Source organism: Condylura cristata, unplaced genomic scaffold, assembly GCF_000260355.1.
Source record: "Condylura cristata isolate star-nosed mole 26May11 unplaced genomic scaffold, ConCri1.0 scaffold00012, whole genome shotgun sequence".
NCBI classification, from domain to species: Eukaryota; Metazoa; Chordata; class Mammalia; order Eulipotyphla; family Talpidae; genus Condylura; species Condylura cristata.
The window spans coordinates 55,446,885-55,463,678 of NW_004567113.1; the positions used below are offsets into that span (position 1 = coordinate 55,446,885).

Sequence of the window (16,794 nt, forward strand, 5' to 3'; positions counted from 1 at the left end):
GGGGGCCCGGCTCTGCATGGCCCCGGCTGCTGACATGACTTCTTTGCCACTCGGTGTCAAAGTGGAGGACTCCGCCTTCGGCCAGTCGGCAGTGGGGGCCGGGGGCCAGAACCCCAGTGCCACCGCGGCCGCCATGGGCGCGGACGAGGAGGGGGCCAAGCCCAAAGTGTCCCCCTCACTCCTGCCTTTCAGCGTGGAGGCGCTCATGGCCGACCACAGGAAGCCCGGGGCCAAGGAGGGCGCCCTGGCCGCTGCCGAGGGGGCACCCGCAGCGGGCGGCCCCGCGCAGACCCTGGGCCCCCGGCCCGGGTCGCTGGGCGCCGCGGACGCGCCTCCGTCGCCGCGGCCGCTCGGCCATTTCTCGGTGGGAGGACTCCTCAAGCTGCCCGAAGACGCGCTCGTCAAAGCCGAGAGCCCCGAGAAGGCCGAGAGGACCCCCTGGATGCAGAACCCCCGCTTCTCCCCGCCCCCCGCCAGTGAGTAGCCCGAGCCCGAGCGGCGGGGGAGGGGGCCGGCCGGGGTGCGGCCCGAGGGCGCCAGGCCGCGCCGGCGCCTGCCGGTCTCCGGCGTCCGCGTACCTGCAGCCGGCTACCTGCCGCGGGTGCCCAGATCTTTGGCGGGAGCCCGGTCTGCGCACCCCCCTCTTCCACCCAGGAAGAGGGGTTGAGGCCTGGCTGCGGCCCAGTTCTCAGTCCCCTTCGTGGGCTCATCGCCCGGCGCCGCGGGTGGGCGTTCACTCACCGGGCAGGGGTATGCGGGCCCTCTCCTGAGCCCACCGAGTGCAGGGGCCGCCTCAGCCCCAACACTGGGTCTCTCCGCACCCGGTGGGTGCCGGCGCTGGCGGTCTCCCGCGGCGGAGTTTCACTTTCTTGGAGTGCAAGTCGGGTGTCCCCATCCCCCCACTACAGTACCTTCGCCCAGAGGCTCAGTGGGGCTAGCAAAGACCCCTCCCTCTCCCCTTTCAAGTTGCTGGCAGATCCCGGGTGCCCCGAGGGTGGATCGGTTAGGGGGTGGGGGTGCACGAAGCCAGTCTGTGGGAGGCGCCCCCTCCAATCTGATCCGCAGTTCCCCATCGTCTTGCCTAGGCAGTTGGAGCCACTGGCGTCCAAAGGCGCGTTGGGGGTCGCCCCAAGGCCTCGGCCCCTGGCTCCTGTGCCCAGCAACGCGCTCGGAGATATTTCAGGAGCACGGGAAATTCCCAAGTTTTCCTCGTTTCCTCCGATTATTTTGCCCGACATAATAGCAACCCGAATTCAATGGCGTGATGCTGAGGAATGATTTTATCTGGGGATTAAGCGTCTTTAAGACCAGCCCCTCCCTGAGCCTAGAGCCTGGAGAAGGTGGCGCAGCCTGGCCGTGGTGCCGGAGGAGTGACTTTGGCCTGGGCACCCGCCCTCGGCGGGCGCTGGGCGGAAAGCAAGGCCGGCCCCACTGCTTCGCGAAGGCGCAGGGCTTCAGCGGGGAGGCAGGGCGGGTGTCAGCAGCTTGCCTTTGACTCACATCCTGGTGGTCGGAAAGCACAAGGAGCTTTTCCATAAGCATGAAAAAGACAGAGTTAGGTAAAAACCCGCTTGGGGAAACATTCTCCTTTCGCATGCATTTTCCTTCTGAGGGAAGCTGCCCGCCTCCTCAGGACCTGGGGATTTGGGAAGGGCCTCCGCTGACACCGGGTCCTGGAAATAGCCTGGGAATAATTTGATCCAAATGGTATGCCCCCTGCAGCCTGGGGGGTGCAGATGTCCACCCGGAGGACCAGTCACGGACCCACTAGCACCTTCTGTCGCGACGGCAAGGCCCAGCCTGGTCCTCTGGCGTCTCCTATATTGAAGCTATAGGAGACATACTGTTGGGAGACCTCTCCAGACCGAGCCACAGGCCAGGAAAGGGAGCCCCCCCACACACACACTGAACGCCAGCAGAGGGTGAACGCTCTGGGGGTGGAGTGGCCCTACACACCACTGAAACTATCAGAAAAACGTGCCACCCCCATGGCGCGTAGGACATTGGACACACGCAAAGGGCCCGGCCCACGGTGGTGACCGACACCGCTCCCCTGGCTCTTCGGGACCCTTGGGACCTGTAGGGAGCCCCCCGTTCCTAGGAGAGGGTGGAATATGGCGGAAGCCAAGCACAGCGCTCGGCACTTGCTGTCCGGGAGACCTAAAACTGCCTTTAAGTACTTACAGCAGAAAACTCAACCGGGCTGGAGCGTGCAGGGCCTGTCTGCAGATTCTGTTTCACCACCCGAGGGACGCGCCCAGAGCAGGGAGGAGAGGCCTTTCCAAGCCGCCTTCTAGGACCAGAGTGGGCCAACCTGTCCTAGTTATGTTGGGGCTCTGAACCAGGGCGCCTTTCACCTGGTTCCCTCCTTTGCAAAACGTGGCCAAGAACATTGACCCGACGGATTGGATCGCTCTGGCAGCCGGAGGATTCCGACTGCTCTGGCAGCCGGGCCTTGCACAGTCTGGCCGGGCGTTGGCGGAATGGCTGGGGCGGCCTCTGGCTGCTACCGCCTGGTCCCCGGCCGCCCTCCTAACGCCTCTTCTCTCTCCCTTGCTCCCTAGGGCGGCTGAGCCCCCCAGCCTGCACCCTGCGGAAGCACAAGACCAACCGTAAGCCGCGGACGCCCTTCACCACTGCGCAGCTGCTGGCGCTGGAGCGCAAGTTTCGCCAGAAGCAGTACTTGTCCATCGCCGAGCGCGCCGAGTTCTCCAGCTCGCTCAGCCTCACGGAGACACAGGTGAAGATCTGGTTCCAGAACCGCCGCGCCAAGGCCAAGAGACTGCAGGAGGCGGAGCTGGAGAAGCTGAAGATGGCCGCGAAGCCCATGCTGCCCCCGGCTGCCTTCGGACTCTCCTTCCCTCTGGGCGGGCCCGCCGCCGTGGCCGCCGCCGCCGGGGCCTCCATCTACGGCGCCTCGGGCCCCTTCCAGCGCGCCTCGCTGCCCGTGGCCCCCGTGGGACTCTACACAGCCCACGTAGGCTACAGCATGTACCACCTGACATAGAGCGCCAGCACACCTGCTGCCAGCCACCCCTCTGCCTGGCCTGCGGCAGCGGGCAGCAGATGCTGCCTGGCCGCTGGCTCCCCTGCCCAGCAGGAGCCTGGCCGCTCCCCAGACCCCCACACTTTGGGCTTGTCCTCCTTGCTCCCGAGCTAACTCTCTGCAGACTGTCCCCCCCACACGTGGCTGGAAGGCTCCTGTAGGGATCTGGAAGCTAGCTCTGTGCCTCCTGTTGCAGATGGGCCCAGAGGCCCAGAGGTTAAGAGCTGACCCAGGACCCGGCAGAGCTGGGGAGCCGGGACTGAGGCTGCCTCTCCTGCCTCTTGGCTGCCTCCTGGCCTGACAGCCACGTCTGGGGGAGACCCACGGGGCGCCTCTGGGAAATGGAGCGCTCAGCTGGGCAGCCAAGGGAGGCCCTGGGCCCTGACTTGAGGAACTCCGCAGTTGTCTGGGGGCAGGGTGGAGGCACACAGATAGGCCACAGGTAGGTTGCACAGGCCGCGCTCACCAGTCCCAGAAAAAATTGTAAAATAAAATTTAAAAATTCTGTTTCTATTTAACAGTACATTTGCGTGGCCCTCAAGGATCCCTTTGGAAGGGATTGCGTGTAATATACTGTATATTTGAAATTTTATTATCATTTATATTATAGCTATATTTGTTAAATAAATTAATTTTAAGCTACAAGACACGATCTCTTCGCTGATTTAACTTTCATTTCTGGTTTACTTTCTGGCCTCTCTTCACATTGGGGCTGATTTTCGACTTGATGTTTCTTTCAGCAGCAACTTCTAGAAGTGACCACAGATACTTGCATGCGGAGGGGGCCTTTTTGAACAAGCCGGGCAGATCTGTGTTAGCAAAGTCAAGTGGAGAATTGAAGCAATTACCTAGGATAATTAGGCTCCATTTTCCAATTCACTTTAAGCTGAAATGGACACTTGCTGGGCGCCCCACAACTGACTCTCGCTTGTTTCTCTCCTTTCTAACCTGTCTGTGAAAACAAAGCCAATCACCCAAATGGTTTGATGCCTGCAGACAGCTAATCCAGACAATTCCCACCCCCAAACCTGTTTTTCCTGGAGGAGCCAGGGGGGTGGAGGTCTGCCCTGCTCCTCCTCTGCTCCTCCGTGGGGCTGCACTGGTGTAGACACCCACTGGTGCATTCCCTGGTCCCAGGGCCTGGGAAGTGATGGACTTCACACTCCCTGTCCCGACCACCTGAAAAGAAAAACAAGCCTTTTGCTGAAAACCCAGAAGGACCCCACACTGCTGACCTTTGTGGGTCCAGGCGCTGTGCCCCCAGACTCCCACAAACCTGCTTTTTCTTGTACATACTGGGTTGAATGACGGTTTCCAGGAGAATCTGATTGAAGGAGCGCCAGATTTAGCCGTGGGGGGGCGGGATGTGGGATTCTGCTAGGACATCAAGGCAGAAAATCACCCAGAGAAACAAAATAAAAGGCCAGTGAGGGCCCTGGACACCCCATCTTCCTCTGAGAGCCCTGAGTTACTTCTCGGCCAGCCAATGGCGGCTCCCCCCGCCCCCTCAACCCCCAACCCAATCCTGGGCTCGGAGTCCAGGCTCCTGGAGGCTCGGGGAGGCCCAGTGCTAGGGGAAGTCAGAAGCCCGACTTAGGGTTAGGGAAGAGCGCTGCACTGAGCGTTTGGGCTGTGCAGAAGCCCACTTCTCCGCTGGGCTGGCACTGCGCGGTTCAGCCCAGGGCTAGAGGGAGACTGGCCTAAGAATTCAGTGTGCACACACCCTGGGCAGGGAGGGCGTGCTCTGAGGGGGTGTCGGCAGGGTCCCAGGTACCTGAGGCTGGGATCCTTGTGCCTGGGTAAGCGCCCAGCACCCCCAAAGGCCTCCTCCAGGCAGCTGGGGCTGCAGTCTGAACTCACCACGAAGAGAAAGAAGGTTGTTGGGGGAGTGCAGTTTGTTTGTACGGGACCTTCTGGGGGAGCCCCTGAGCCCCTGAATTTTCCTCAGAACCCTAACCTGGGCCTCTGTCCCTAGGAAAGAGAAGTTTTCACCAAAAAAGACCTCAAAAGTACACAGCAACGCACCCTTGAAGGCTCTGGAGGAGTGAAGCGCACCCTGCTTCTTGCAGACACAAGGGGATCTGGAATCTCCCCCATAAAGTAAACCTTGGTTTCTTCATGTTTTCTGGGCGTCTTTTGGTGACATCCCTAGCACTGGCATCTCCCTTGCAGGGAGCAGCAGCGAACTGAGAGTGAGAGGCCGCCCCAGCCTGCCTGCCGGCTGTGGGGAAGATGGCTCCCGCTGCCTTACGGACCTCCGCGTTCTCATCTGGGAAACGGGCCTGACAATCCTTCCCGCCCCCAGGATCTGGGACGCCAGCAAAGAGCACCCCCTCACTGAGGATCGGGGAATGCGGGTGGACCCGAGCTTTCTCAGCTTTCGTTCGTTTTTGCTCGTCCAGGACTGGAGAATGGCCGGGCGGGATCCGGTGTCTCCTTTGGCCCAGGCTCTGGGCTTCCTGGCTCCTCCAGCCTTGACAATTTAGGGTCGAGGCAAACTTGGAGCAACTTAATTGCAGTAATGAGCAACTGCTCGCGCTCAGTAGACGCGCGGCCGGCTCCAGCAAGGCTGTAGCTGCGGGCGAGGCTGGCGCACCCCTTCCCCCACCCAGCGCCTCAGCAGGCGACCGGCCTCCGCCCCGACAGCCCCTGCCGCCCCCAGCCCCAGCCCGGGCTCGGCCTCTGATTGCCTCCAATCGCCGCCCTTGGATCTGGGTTCCTTTGCGCGTCCATGCCCCCAGCCTCCCCGTTTCTGTTTATTTTATTCCAGTCTTTTCGTGGCCCCCTTTTTTGTTTCCGATCTCTCTGTTCCCCTCCCAGCTTCGCCCCCTTTCTGAGCTTGCCCACAGAAGGTGCTCCATGGATGTCTGCCGGGTCGGACAGGCACGCGCTCTCGCGGCGTGGGACCCCGGGCCGCCACCATCGCGGGTGGGCGTGGAATCGCAGCGGGCTCCGGGCGCTGGCCACGTCCTTCAGCTCTGCCGCTCAGTTTATCAAGTGAGGGCAGAGAGGGCAGGGAGCGCCCGGCCTGGCCCTTTCCGGATCAATTTCCCTCTCCGGCTGGACAAGCCGGGTCAGTGGCGCGCAGCCCCCAGCTTCCGCGCAGGGAGATGGCGAAGCCCGAAGCCGGCACTGAGCAGCCTTCAGCACGCTGCAGCCACCGCTCTGGCCGCCGCCCCCACGACCCCCACCCCAGCCGACTTCTTAGGCTGGGAGCATTTCGGGAGCGGCCACGCGAGTGCCCCCGACGCCACGCACACAACGTGGCACAGAGCAGGGATTGGAACACAGATTCCCGCTGGGCATCGCGCTTTCACGCGCCGGGCGCCCAGTTGTTGGGGGTCACAGGCTGCTTGAAAGACTATTTGGGACTGCAAAAGGCAGAGAAGCGAGTGTGGTCAAGGCCGGGCCCTAACTAGCGCTGTGAATTTAACTCCTTCGTGCCCTGACCCGAACAAGCGCCGTCCCAGGGGCGTCTCACCTGCCCTACAATCTGTGAAGGTGTTTTCGTTTTTTTGGGGAAGAGACAGAAGCCTCGGTGTGTAAACCCAAGCGGCTCGCAGCGTGGCACCCTCGGGACTGAGGATTACCCGACGGCAGGGCGCCGGGGCGCTCCTGGCCGGCGCGGGTCAGTGGGGCAGGACGACTGTGGACCTGGAAGCAGGGGAGTGGCGGGAGGCTCGCCGGGAGAACACCTTGTTTCAGCGCTCTTTCGATGATGATGCTCGCTGACGCGGGTGGAGGGCCCAGGTCGTGCAGGGGGCCAGTAAAAGCAGTCACTCCCCCGACTGGGGTGGGCGGTGCGGGGGAGGTGTGAGTGCGAATGCCAGGGCTGTGAGCCCGGCCTGAGTTCGCCACCTCCGGACCCCCTCACTTAGTGACCCAAGGCTCGGAGGTGAGCCCAGCGGGGCTCCCGGCCTGCACCCCGCCCGGAGCCCTCGGGGGCGCAATGGGAAGCGGAGAGGAGAGGCCCCGGCCGCCTTTCAACTTGGCGGCTGGCGCCGGACTGGCCAGGCCCCCAGGGCCATGCGGCCTCCCCGGCTCAGCTCCCGCCCTCCCAGCCGCTCCCACCGCGGCTGGGCCTGGGCACTCCCCCAGCTGGGCGGCCCCGCCGTCCGGGGAAGCACCTTAACCTGCCCCCTCCCCATGAATCCCTTTCCCAGCGCCGCGAGTCCAAGCTCCAGACGCGCAGATTTTCCTCCCTCCACTCCACTCGGCAAGTCCCACACGCTCCCCTAGCAGCCCAGGCGACCCTTCAGTCTCTCCGGCAGGCCTTCTCCACAGCGCCCTCCCGCGGCCGCGCGCCCACAGCCCCGGCTCTGCAGCGCCGAGCCTGAGGCCGAAAAGGCCAGAAACACACACACTCTCTCTCTCTCATCAACGCGTACACAACACACCAACATACCGCATGACAAACGTACAACTTGCACACGCAGCAAGTGTACAAGCAACACACGCAGCCAATGCACAGGAAACCAGCACACTGCCGAACCCGGCGCCCCACGCACACACCCGGGCAATAACCCAACACCGGAAAGCCACGCGCACACGCACAACGCAAACGACCCTGACAAATGCCCAAGCGCACACAGCTAACACGTTGCGCACTCTCCACAAAGCCCACGCACACACCCACCCACACGCAAACCAGCACAGCCCAGCACACGCTCTACACGCACCCAGTAAACGCACACCCAGCCTGCCAAGCAAGCTTCCCCTCGCAGCCAGGCTCCACTGGGCCCGCAGGAGCCTGTCGCCTGGGAGTCGACACGCCAGGCAGCGGGTGGATGTTCCCAGGGGAGGAGAGCCGGGAGACAGTGCCCTGGGAGACCTGCTGAGGACCGGCCTAGCAGAGGCCGAGGGGAACCACCGGAGCCCCGCGGGGCAGGCGCGCCTCGGGACGGAGCGGAGCGCTTAGGTGCGCAGTGCGCGTGCGCGCAGGGAGTGCTGGCCGGGAAGGGACAGACGGGGCGCGGAACCGCTGCTCCGCCAGGGTCAGTTCCTAGACCGGAGCGGGAGGCAGCGACACTCTCCAGGGCAAACCAGGGAGACTTGCAGCAAGCCCGGGAGACTGCAGGCCCCTTCTAGGTTCCTCCTGCGGATCCGCCCCATGGACCCCCAACCCCTCTCGGAGACGGCTCCCGCCTTGGCTGATCAGGCCCAGCCAGCGCGGGAAATGGAGAAGCGCTTCCAGGCTCCCCTGCCCAGAGGCTGGTGCGGCAGTTGGGCACCGCCCCGCAGCCAGGGTTGGCCCTTGGAGCCCCGTTTGTTTGCCTCTTACTGCTTGCGCGACCTTGGGCACCCCCGTGTTAGGGACTTCGGAGGCTCACGCCCCGCATCTGAAGTGTGGAATTGTGGTAATAATCTTCATGCCATTATGATTATAGAGCGAAATGCTGGAGCCGGTTGGCACTGCCAGCAGTCAGCAGGACCTCAGTGTCACAGGAGTTCCGAAGGGTGCCCGCGTTTCTGTAGCGCCCTGGAGGTGGCTGCAAGAGTCACACTGCCTGCTGGGCTTCAGGACTGGGTCCAGGGTGCCGTTTTGGGTGACCATCTTACCAGGCTGCTGCGCCTCCCTCCAGCTTTGGAATCTGTCTGGCTCGAAGGGGGAAGTTAGAGGTGGATTCAACGGCATGACGGGGCAGTAACCCGGCACCATCGACCTTCCTGCCCATTTCACTGGGTGAGGTGTGGGCGCCATCGTGGTGATGCTGATGCTGCTGGACCCGGGGCTGGCTCCTTGCCAGTGGGGCTCGTGGGGTGGGGGTGGAGCTGGGCAGTTCCTTGCCACCTTCCCAAAGGGCCTTGACCCTTTGTCTGGGTGGGGGGGCTCAGAGGGATTTCAGTGCTGCTGAAAAGAGACCCTGGCTTCTATCTAATGACCTGACTCTGATGCCCAGTGACTGAGGGGGACCCCACCAGAGGCACCCCTGATGCACACTGGGCGCTGGCAGAGCCATTGATAGCCTCTGGGGTGTCCGTGACTCAGACGCCATTTGTGCTAAATGGGGACAGGACTTGGGGGCTGTCTGGATGGAGCAACAGCTGACGTGTGTGGAGTCCCTGCGGGTCAGGCACCCCAGCAAGCGCCCCCCAGTGGTGTGCCCGCTGTAGAGGATGCAGCCGCTTGGCTAGCCCCCCCCCCCAGCTGTCTCCCAGCCTCTCTGGCATGAAGTTTCCTGCCCCTCATCCGTGGGGCTGCTGCAGGGGAAGCAGCGAGGGACTTGAAGGGACTTGAAGGCGCCTGGAGAACTAGGAGCGGGAGCCTGGGAGACTGCTCTCTGCCCGCACGGCCTCGCGAAGTCCCTGGCTGTAGCTGGGGATCGAGGGGGCAGGTGCTTTTCCCTGCAGCTGAGGCTGTTCCTGCCCTGGGACACGACTGGATGAAAGGAAGCTGGTGGGCCCCTGTGAACCTGGAAGGAAAAGGAGCCTCCCTCAGTCTCTCCCCATGACTCATTCAAGAGTCACCCAGGGCGCAGGTGGGGGGTGACTGGCCTCAGGCCGGGCCCATTTTCCCCAGCAGCAGCAACCCCACCTCCCACTGAGGTTTCCCCTCTTGGGGCCCCACACCCGCAACCTGGGGACGTGTTCTGGATTCCACCTTTGCCATGCACTGTTGGCACCTGTAGGGGCAGTGTCCTCACTCGCAGAAGAGAAAACAGGCTTGGGATGGGGGCGGGTCCAGGCGGGCAAGCGGCCTCTCAGCTCCTGTACCTGAGACCCGCGGGGTGTGGCGGAGCCTGAGCACCGAGAGCCCCAGGGGGTCTTGCCTACCAGCACTGCAGTGCAGAGGCCCCGGGGCAGAAGGAAGCCAGGGCTGCAAGTGGCCCCTGGAGCCTCAGGAGCAGGGGCCTACAGCTTTATACTTCCTGGGACCTCGTGGGCTAAGGGCCAGTGAGTCAGCTGACTCTCTGCTGAGTGGGGTGCAGTGGGAGGGGCTGAGGGCATCCCCGAGGGAAGGGAGATGGTGGGCAAGGACCTATTGGCAAGGGCCAGAGGGCCGCTCCCTCCCAATGCCTACCCTCAGCCCCCTGGAAGTCATGGGGGGGGGACCTGGCCTCCCAGCCCCCCCAAAGTGTCTCCTCCCTCCAGAGCTTATCAGGATCCGAGACCCCAAACCCTTCGGGCTGTTGCCCTGGAGTCCCTGGACCTTGCCTGCACCAGCCTGGAGCCAGCTGGGGCTCAGATGTGGGCTGGGGACCGCGGGACACCCGGCGGCGCGACCGCAGCTCCCTCCGACACCAGCGCCCTGGCGGGCAGCTGCACGCCAGCTGTGTGTCCCCCGCCGTGCTGGAGCTCGCGTCCTGCGGCTGCCCGTCCACCTCCCGCAGGAAGCCGAGGCCCTGACACTGGTGGAGGCGGCCGGCCTGTGGCACCGGGAGGACTATTGCTATCTCATTCGGCCCGGAGGAGCGGAGGAGCCCGCCCAAGGTCACACAGCTCCCGACCCCGGGGCCGAATGAGGCTCCTGGGAATGTGGGGGCTGGATGCGCGGCCTGCACTGCTCTCTGGGTTTGAGGGTGCAAGGCTGAGGAGGGCCGCTGGGGCGAAGGGAGGGGTGCCGCCATGTCCCCTTCCCGCACCTGAGTGATGATCTCAGCCCTGCTGGCTCGGCGTCATGTGTGCCCCTTTGACAAAGGGGGAGCCGGACCCCCGCCGAGGGCCCCACTCACCCTTACTCTTGTAAGGCCCCTGAGGCCCCCGAGGCAGGCGCTGACTGACGGGTCTGCAGTCCACGCGCTGCCCGGAGCCGCCGCCCGCGCTCGGGAGAAGCACCTGCTGCCAGCCGGGCTGGGCTCGCCTCTCACGTCGTCAGCTGTGGCCTTTTTTTTTTTTTAAGATTTATTTGTGCATACAGAAGTGGGGTGCAGGCCAAAGGTGTGGGTGGTGAGAGGGTCCACCAGAGACAGCGCGGGGAGCAGAGCAGGCAGATGCATGAAGTCCACTGCTGAGGGGAGCAGCGGCGGGCCAGGAGAGGTCCCTCCTGTGGGTCCCTCCCTGGCTGGGGGTAGACTCAGGCTGCCGTGGCTGCGGACAGCTTCACGGTGCTGCGCTTCAGCCCGCTGCGCCTCCAGGGTGGGCCCCCCACGGCCTGCCTTCCTGCTCCCCGGGCCGCTCCTCACTCCTGCAGATTGTGGGGGTTCGGGCTAGGGGTGGGGTCCAGCCAGGCGAGGCGGAGAGACGGGCCAGGATGGACGGACGCCCGGGAGCCTCCCTGCGCTCTGGCTTCTCCTCCCAGCTGCTGCTCCTCCAGGGCGACCCACTGCTTCGGGGGTGCGGGCCTGGGGACAGGTGCCCCGTGAGCCAAGGACGGCGGTGTGTCTGCGTTTACTGGCTTCCTAGGAAGGGCTGATCCCGGAGGGCCCGGCACCCCCAGGCGGGCTGGGAGGCAGGGTAAGGCTGAGGGCCCCAGGCCCTTCCTGCTCCCCTCTTCTCTGCGCCCACAGGCTCCTCTGGCCTCCAGGGTGGCTCAGTGATTTCTCATTAAAAGGTGTGGTGCGGTCAGTGCAGCTCCTGGAACTGTCCCTCATTCAGCCAGTGTCTGCGGAGCCGTGGGCAGCGGGCAGCGCAGTGCCGGCCGAGTCCCTGCCCCCTGGGGTGGGTGGCAGGAGTTGCTGGGGGCCCCACTGTGGCGAAAAGCCCTCCACCTGGGCCCCTTGCAAGGGGCTGGTGGGCGGGGTGGCCCCGCCTACCAAGGCCTGTGCTGTGCACGTGCACAGCTCGCCTTCTGGGGCACGAGACCCCGGGGGGGAGGGTGCGGGGTGGGGGGGACGGCAGCAAGCCCAAGGCTCCGGGAGGCCCCAGGAGCTGCCCAACTCTGAGCCTCACTCTCCTGCCCCTCCCCCGTGGGGAACTGGCTGCCCAGGAGGAGGCAGAAAGGTGGACACTGGGAAGTCAGCGGACACCCCTGCCCACTCCCTGCAGCCCTAGGAACCGGATTTGGGGAGCAATGTCAAAGGGCAGAGCCGGGGCTGGCAGCTGGCGGGTGCAGAGAGGCAGGGAGCTTGGGGGTCAAGCTGGGCCGGCCCCCCCGGGGCGGGGCTTCCCCAGCAGGGCTCAGAGGGAACCTGGGGCCTCAGTGCCGGCCCCTCTGCCCCTCTCCAGGCCTGGGTCCCTCCTGTACAGCGGGTGTGACAGTGAGTTCCGCCCCGAGGCTGCGGCGACTGGGGACTGGCGGGCGTCAAGCATCAGTGAGGTCCAGAGCAGCTGGAGAGAGCCCGAAAGCCCCAGGCAGCTGCCGTTTGCTCCCCCATGGGGGAGGCCTGTAGGTAGCCTCGGAGCCTCTAGGCCTCGCTGCAGCCTGCGAGGCTGCTGACTCCCGTTTGCCAAAGAAGAAATGGAGCCAGAGAGGCTGAGGGGTTTGCCCAGGCGCCCAGCCGGGAGCCGGCCAGAGTCGTGAGGGTCTGGCCTGCTGGTGGAGCTCTGTGGCACGCTTGAAGAGTCACTGCCTTCCGCAGGGTTACTGTCCTTTCCTGCTGCAACTCGGAAGAGCTGCGCCTTAGGGGGCTCATGGGGACTGGCCCTGATTCGTCACTGCTCCGCCAGGGCCCAGCCAGCAAACTGCAAGGTCTCGCGGCCGCTTCACCCAGTCCCGTCAGTCTCTGATGGCCGTGAGACTTATTCCCGGCTTTCCCAGAAGTTCTCAGATGCAGGTGAATGTGAGAAAGTCAGGGAGGCTGAAATTATATGCTAAGTGAAATAAGCCAGAAAGCGAAAGACAGTTTCCCCCATTGCCAGAATAGTAACAGTCAAAGAACAGAAACTGGCCAAACACAACAAGAGTCATTTGCAGGCTCTGTGAAAAATGTTCTGGTTGCTGGAGGGGTGTGGGGCGCCGGAGCTGAGCACCCGGGCCTGGGGCTTTGATGGAGAGAGGGGGAGGCACGGGTTCCGATGGGGGTGTGCCCACGTGGCCCCAGAAGTAGATGGTTAGGTGAGTGACTGGCAGATCGTGCAATTTGGGGGAAAAACAAAGCAGAAACTGCGGTGTTTTACCAGGGCTGACACATTTGGGAGCCTCGGGTGATGGGGTGTGGGGGAGAGAGCTTTCCGGTGTTGCTTTTTTTTTTTTATTTTTTATTTTTAAAGATTTTGTTTATTTACAAGCAGAGGTGGGGGGGTGTGTGGGAGGACTCCCCGAGACAGAGTGGGGAGCAGAACAGGCAGATGGACTGAAATCCGCTGCTGAGGGAGCAGCGGGCCGGTCAGGAGAGGTCTGCCGCGCCCTGGGGGTCAGCTCCGGGCGGGGATCAAACTCGTGCTGCAGGGGGACGGCCAGCCCCACATTGCTGCGCTTCAACCCGCTGCGCCACCGGGGAGGCCCGGTTCTGGCCCTGAGGGCTCTTCCCTCGGGCCCCTCACTGATGGCCACACGCACAGCCAGCCTCGAGGTGGACTTCTGGCCCCCGTTGCCTGGGTTCAGTCGGTTGCTCAAGATCGCACAGTAAATGAGTCAGTGTGTGGAGTGGAATTAGTGCCCCGGCTGACTTCAGTCCACCCACACTCGCCCAAGTGCCTGTGAGCACTTTAATAAGTGCTGAAAGCGCTCTGGACACGACTACAAAAACACAGATCAAGGAGAACACTCCCAGGAAGAAGAAAGAATGGTCAGGGAAAAAAGGAAGCTGCAAACCAACCCAAACTCTCTCCTGATGCTGCCGGTTTTCATTGCAGATTATAAAGAAACAGAAACTCTTAAAATCCGTTTTTGGACTTGTTAATAATGGGCTGGTAAGAAAATGCTAATGAAATGTTATTAGTTTTTTTTCTTGTTAAAATCCCATTTCAAATAATTCCGTTCGTCATCCGTTTTTTACAAGGAATGAAAACAAATGTTTTCCAAAGCTTCAAACCCAAATCTCCGTGTGGGTTTCTCGTTTTGAGCCAAAGACTCGAGTCCTTGCCCAGCTGGGATCCCTCCCTCGTCCCTCTGCTGCTCCGCATTCCACGGCTCCAGTTTTCCCCTTTGTTGTTCTCACATGTGAGCCCTGTCCGGGCGGGCGCAGTCCTGGGTTCAAGTCCACATCCGCTTGGGCCAGCCATTAAGGAATTCATTAAAAATATCAGCTGCATTTAAGCGCATTCCCAAGGAAAAATAAATGGGGCCCGCTGGTAGACCATGTACTCCTGCCTCTCCCCAGAGATGATCACTTTTCCAAAGTTGTTTTCAGAATTAATTTTGATTTTCTATGAAAAAATTTAGTTTATATGATTTGAAAGGTCAAGTGGTTTTAGAAGACTGACAATGAAAAAGACCAGCCTCCACCCTGCCCTGCCGCCAGGCTCTGCTCGCAGGAACTCTTTTCCTCCTTCGGTCCTTTCTTCGGGCTTTTCTCACCTCCTCAGTAACCTCCACACGGGCTGTCCTGCCTCTCCTGTGGCCAGCTTCGTTGATGGGCTTCTACTTCACAGAGGAAGGCTTGCTTTTACTGGTTCCCACCTACCCTCCCACCCTTCCAATTTAATTCCTTTTGTCGTTGCTGCTGTTGAAACCGTATTTGGTGTTTATTTTTAAGACCACGTCCATACGGGCACGCCACACAGCATGCTGGCTTTAATTACACTTCCTGTCTGCGATGACAACTTTTTCCAGGAGTTGATCGTTGCATTTGTATTTTTTTTTAAGATTTATTTATTTATTCATACAGAACTGGGGTACAGGCCAGAGATGTGGAGGGTGAGAGGCTTCACCAGAGACAGAGTGGGGAGCAGAATAGGCAGATGGACGAAGTACACTGCTGAGGGGAGCAGCGGGCGGGTCAGGAGAGGTCTGCCGCGCCATGTGGTCTCCTCCAAGGCAGGCGGGAATCGAACTCATGCGGAAGCTGCTTAAGCTTCTCAGTGCTGTGCTTTAACCCGCTGCGCCCCAGGGAGGGCCTGCATTTGTATTTTATGTAGTTTCCTATCTGCCTGTCATGAATTCATCTCTTTTTTAAAACGCTATTTGTTTATGATGTACAGAACTGGGCTACAGGCCAGAGGCTCAGGGGCGGCGAGAGGCTTCACCAGAGACAGAGTAGGGAGCAGAACAGGCGGATTGACTAAGCACACTGCTGAGGGGGCAGCGGGCGGGTCAGGAGAGGTCTGCGGCGCCGTGTGGGTCACACCCTGTCTGGGGATCCAGCTTGTGCTGAGGCGGCTGACTAGCTTCACAGTGCTGCACCTTTAACTCGTTGGCCACCAGGGAGGGCCCCGTTAATTCATCTCGTGAACACACTTATTTTAAATGGGGGCACCCTGCTGGCATGGGGTGGGTGTGCACCTCCTGGTTGCACAGTGCTGGGCACAGCTGATTCATCCATATTGGCTACGTCACTGTTGGATGTCATCGGTGACAAGAGGCGTGATGTAGGGTGGGACATGAGTAGCATCATGCAGATGAATGCCGGTCTGGAGCAGACCTTCTACAGGAACAGAACGTCACATGCTGGGTTTTGTCTTGATCACCAGAGGCTTTGCGCTGACTCTCCCCACCCTCTTGGACCCTAACCTCTGTCCACCTCACCCTGCCTGGCTGAGCGCCCTGGCAGGCCCACGGCCACCACCATGTCCAAGTCTGGGCATATCCTCTCTGGCCACGGCTTGCCGCCTTCTAGAAAGGGTCCCCTTCGGGCAGCCCTGTTCTTTCTCATGGAGCCTTTCCAGGACATGGCCTGGGGGGGCCCTTTGGAGCCCCAAATCCAGGTTCTGGTGCGATCCCGTGCTGGAGCTGGTACAGCTCTTGATTGACATGAAAAGATGTCAAGCATCTGACAAAACGTGTATTTTGGCTAGAGCCCCGCCTTGACCACTCAGCGCCGCCTCATTGACAGGCTTTCTTTTCTTTCCTTTTCTTTTTCTTGTATGTGTGTGTGTGTGTGTGTGTGTGTGTGTGTGTGTGCAGATTATCTGAGAACGGCTTGGCACTTGGGAATTTTCCATTGGCGTGAGCTGAGCCGAGTGGTGCCAAGAAAGGAGAGAAGAAATACCAGGCAAAACGGGTCCCACCTCCCTGCCAGTCTCGGTCTCGGAGACTTTCCATCCTTGGGGCCTTTTGTGAGAAATCACGCTCCGAGGCCTTCTAGGGAAAATCTTCTGACGTCTTCTTCTCCGGGATGGAAATTCTCCATATTTGAATATTAAGTGGTGACATGAGAAGGGCGTGGGGCCCCAAGCCATAAGCACCGTGTGCACGCTTTATTCCTTGAGGGCAGGGAGGCCGCGGGGTCCCTGCTGCCTGAGAAGACGCCACCACCCCGCGACCCCCAGGCCAGGGCACCTCCTCTTCCATGCCTGAGTTTCCTGAGCAGTAAAGAGCGCTAACGACACGCCCTTGAGGTTTTTGCTCTTCCTTTTACTTGTTGGCATGTGTGTGCGGCTGTGTGCGGCTGTGGGGTGTGAATGTGCGCCGGAGCCTGTGCGGAGAGGCTGGACGGGGCCTTGGGCAGACCAGGACGAGGCTGCAGACTGGCAGGTGTGTCCTGCAGTGTGTCTGGTGGTGTGTCCGGTGGTGTGTCTGGCGGTGTGTCCAGCGGTGTGTCCAGCAGTGTGTCCAGCGGTGTGTCCTGCGGTGTGTCCTACAGTGTGTTCTGCAGTGTATCTGGCAGTGTGTCCTGCGGTGTGTCCAGCGGTGTGTCCGGCTGTGTGTCCAGCAGTGTGTCCGGCTGTGTGACCGCGGTGTGTCCGGCGGTGTGTCCTGCGGTGTGTCCAGCAGTGTGTCCGGCAGTGTGTCTGGCTGTGTGTCCAGCAGTGTGTCCGGCGGTGTGTCC

The 16,794-nt window shown here is 61.6% G+C and overlaps 1 protein-coding gene across 1 annotated transcript; it reads left to right on the forward strand.

The window, feature by feature from the left end:
- The first annotated feature begins 6 nt into the window (after window positions 1–6).
- MSX1 (msh homeobox 1) lies at window positions 7–3,576 on the forward strand. Its single transcript, XM_004681409.2, has 2 exons — window positions 7–476; window positions 2,565–3,576. Exons 1-2 carry the CDS (start codon window positions 17–19, stop codon window positions 3,005–3,007), a joined length of 903 nt encoding a protein of 300 aa, XP_004681466.1. The 5' UTR covers window positions 7–16; the 3' UTR covers window positions 3,008–3,576.
- The last annotated feature ends 13,218 nt before the right edge of the window (window positions 3,577–16,794 follow it).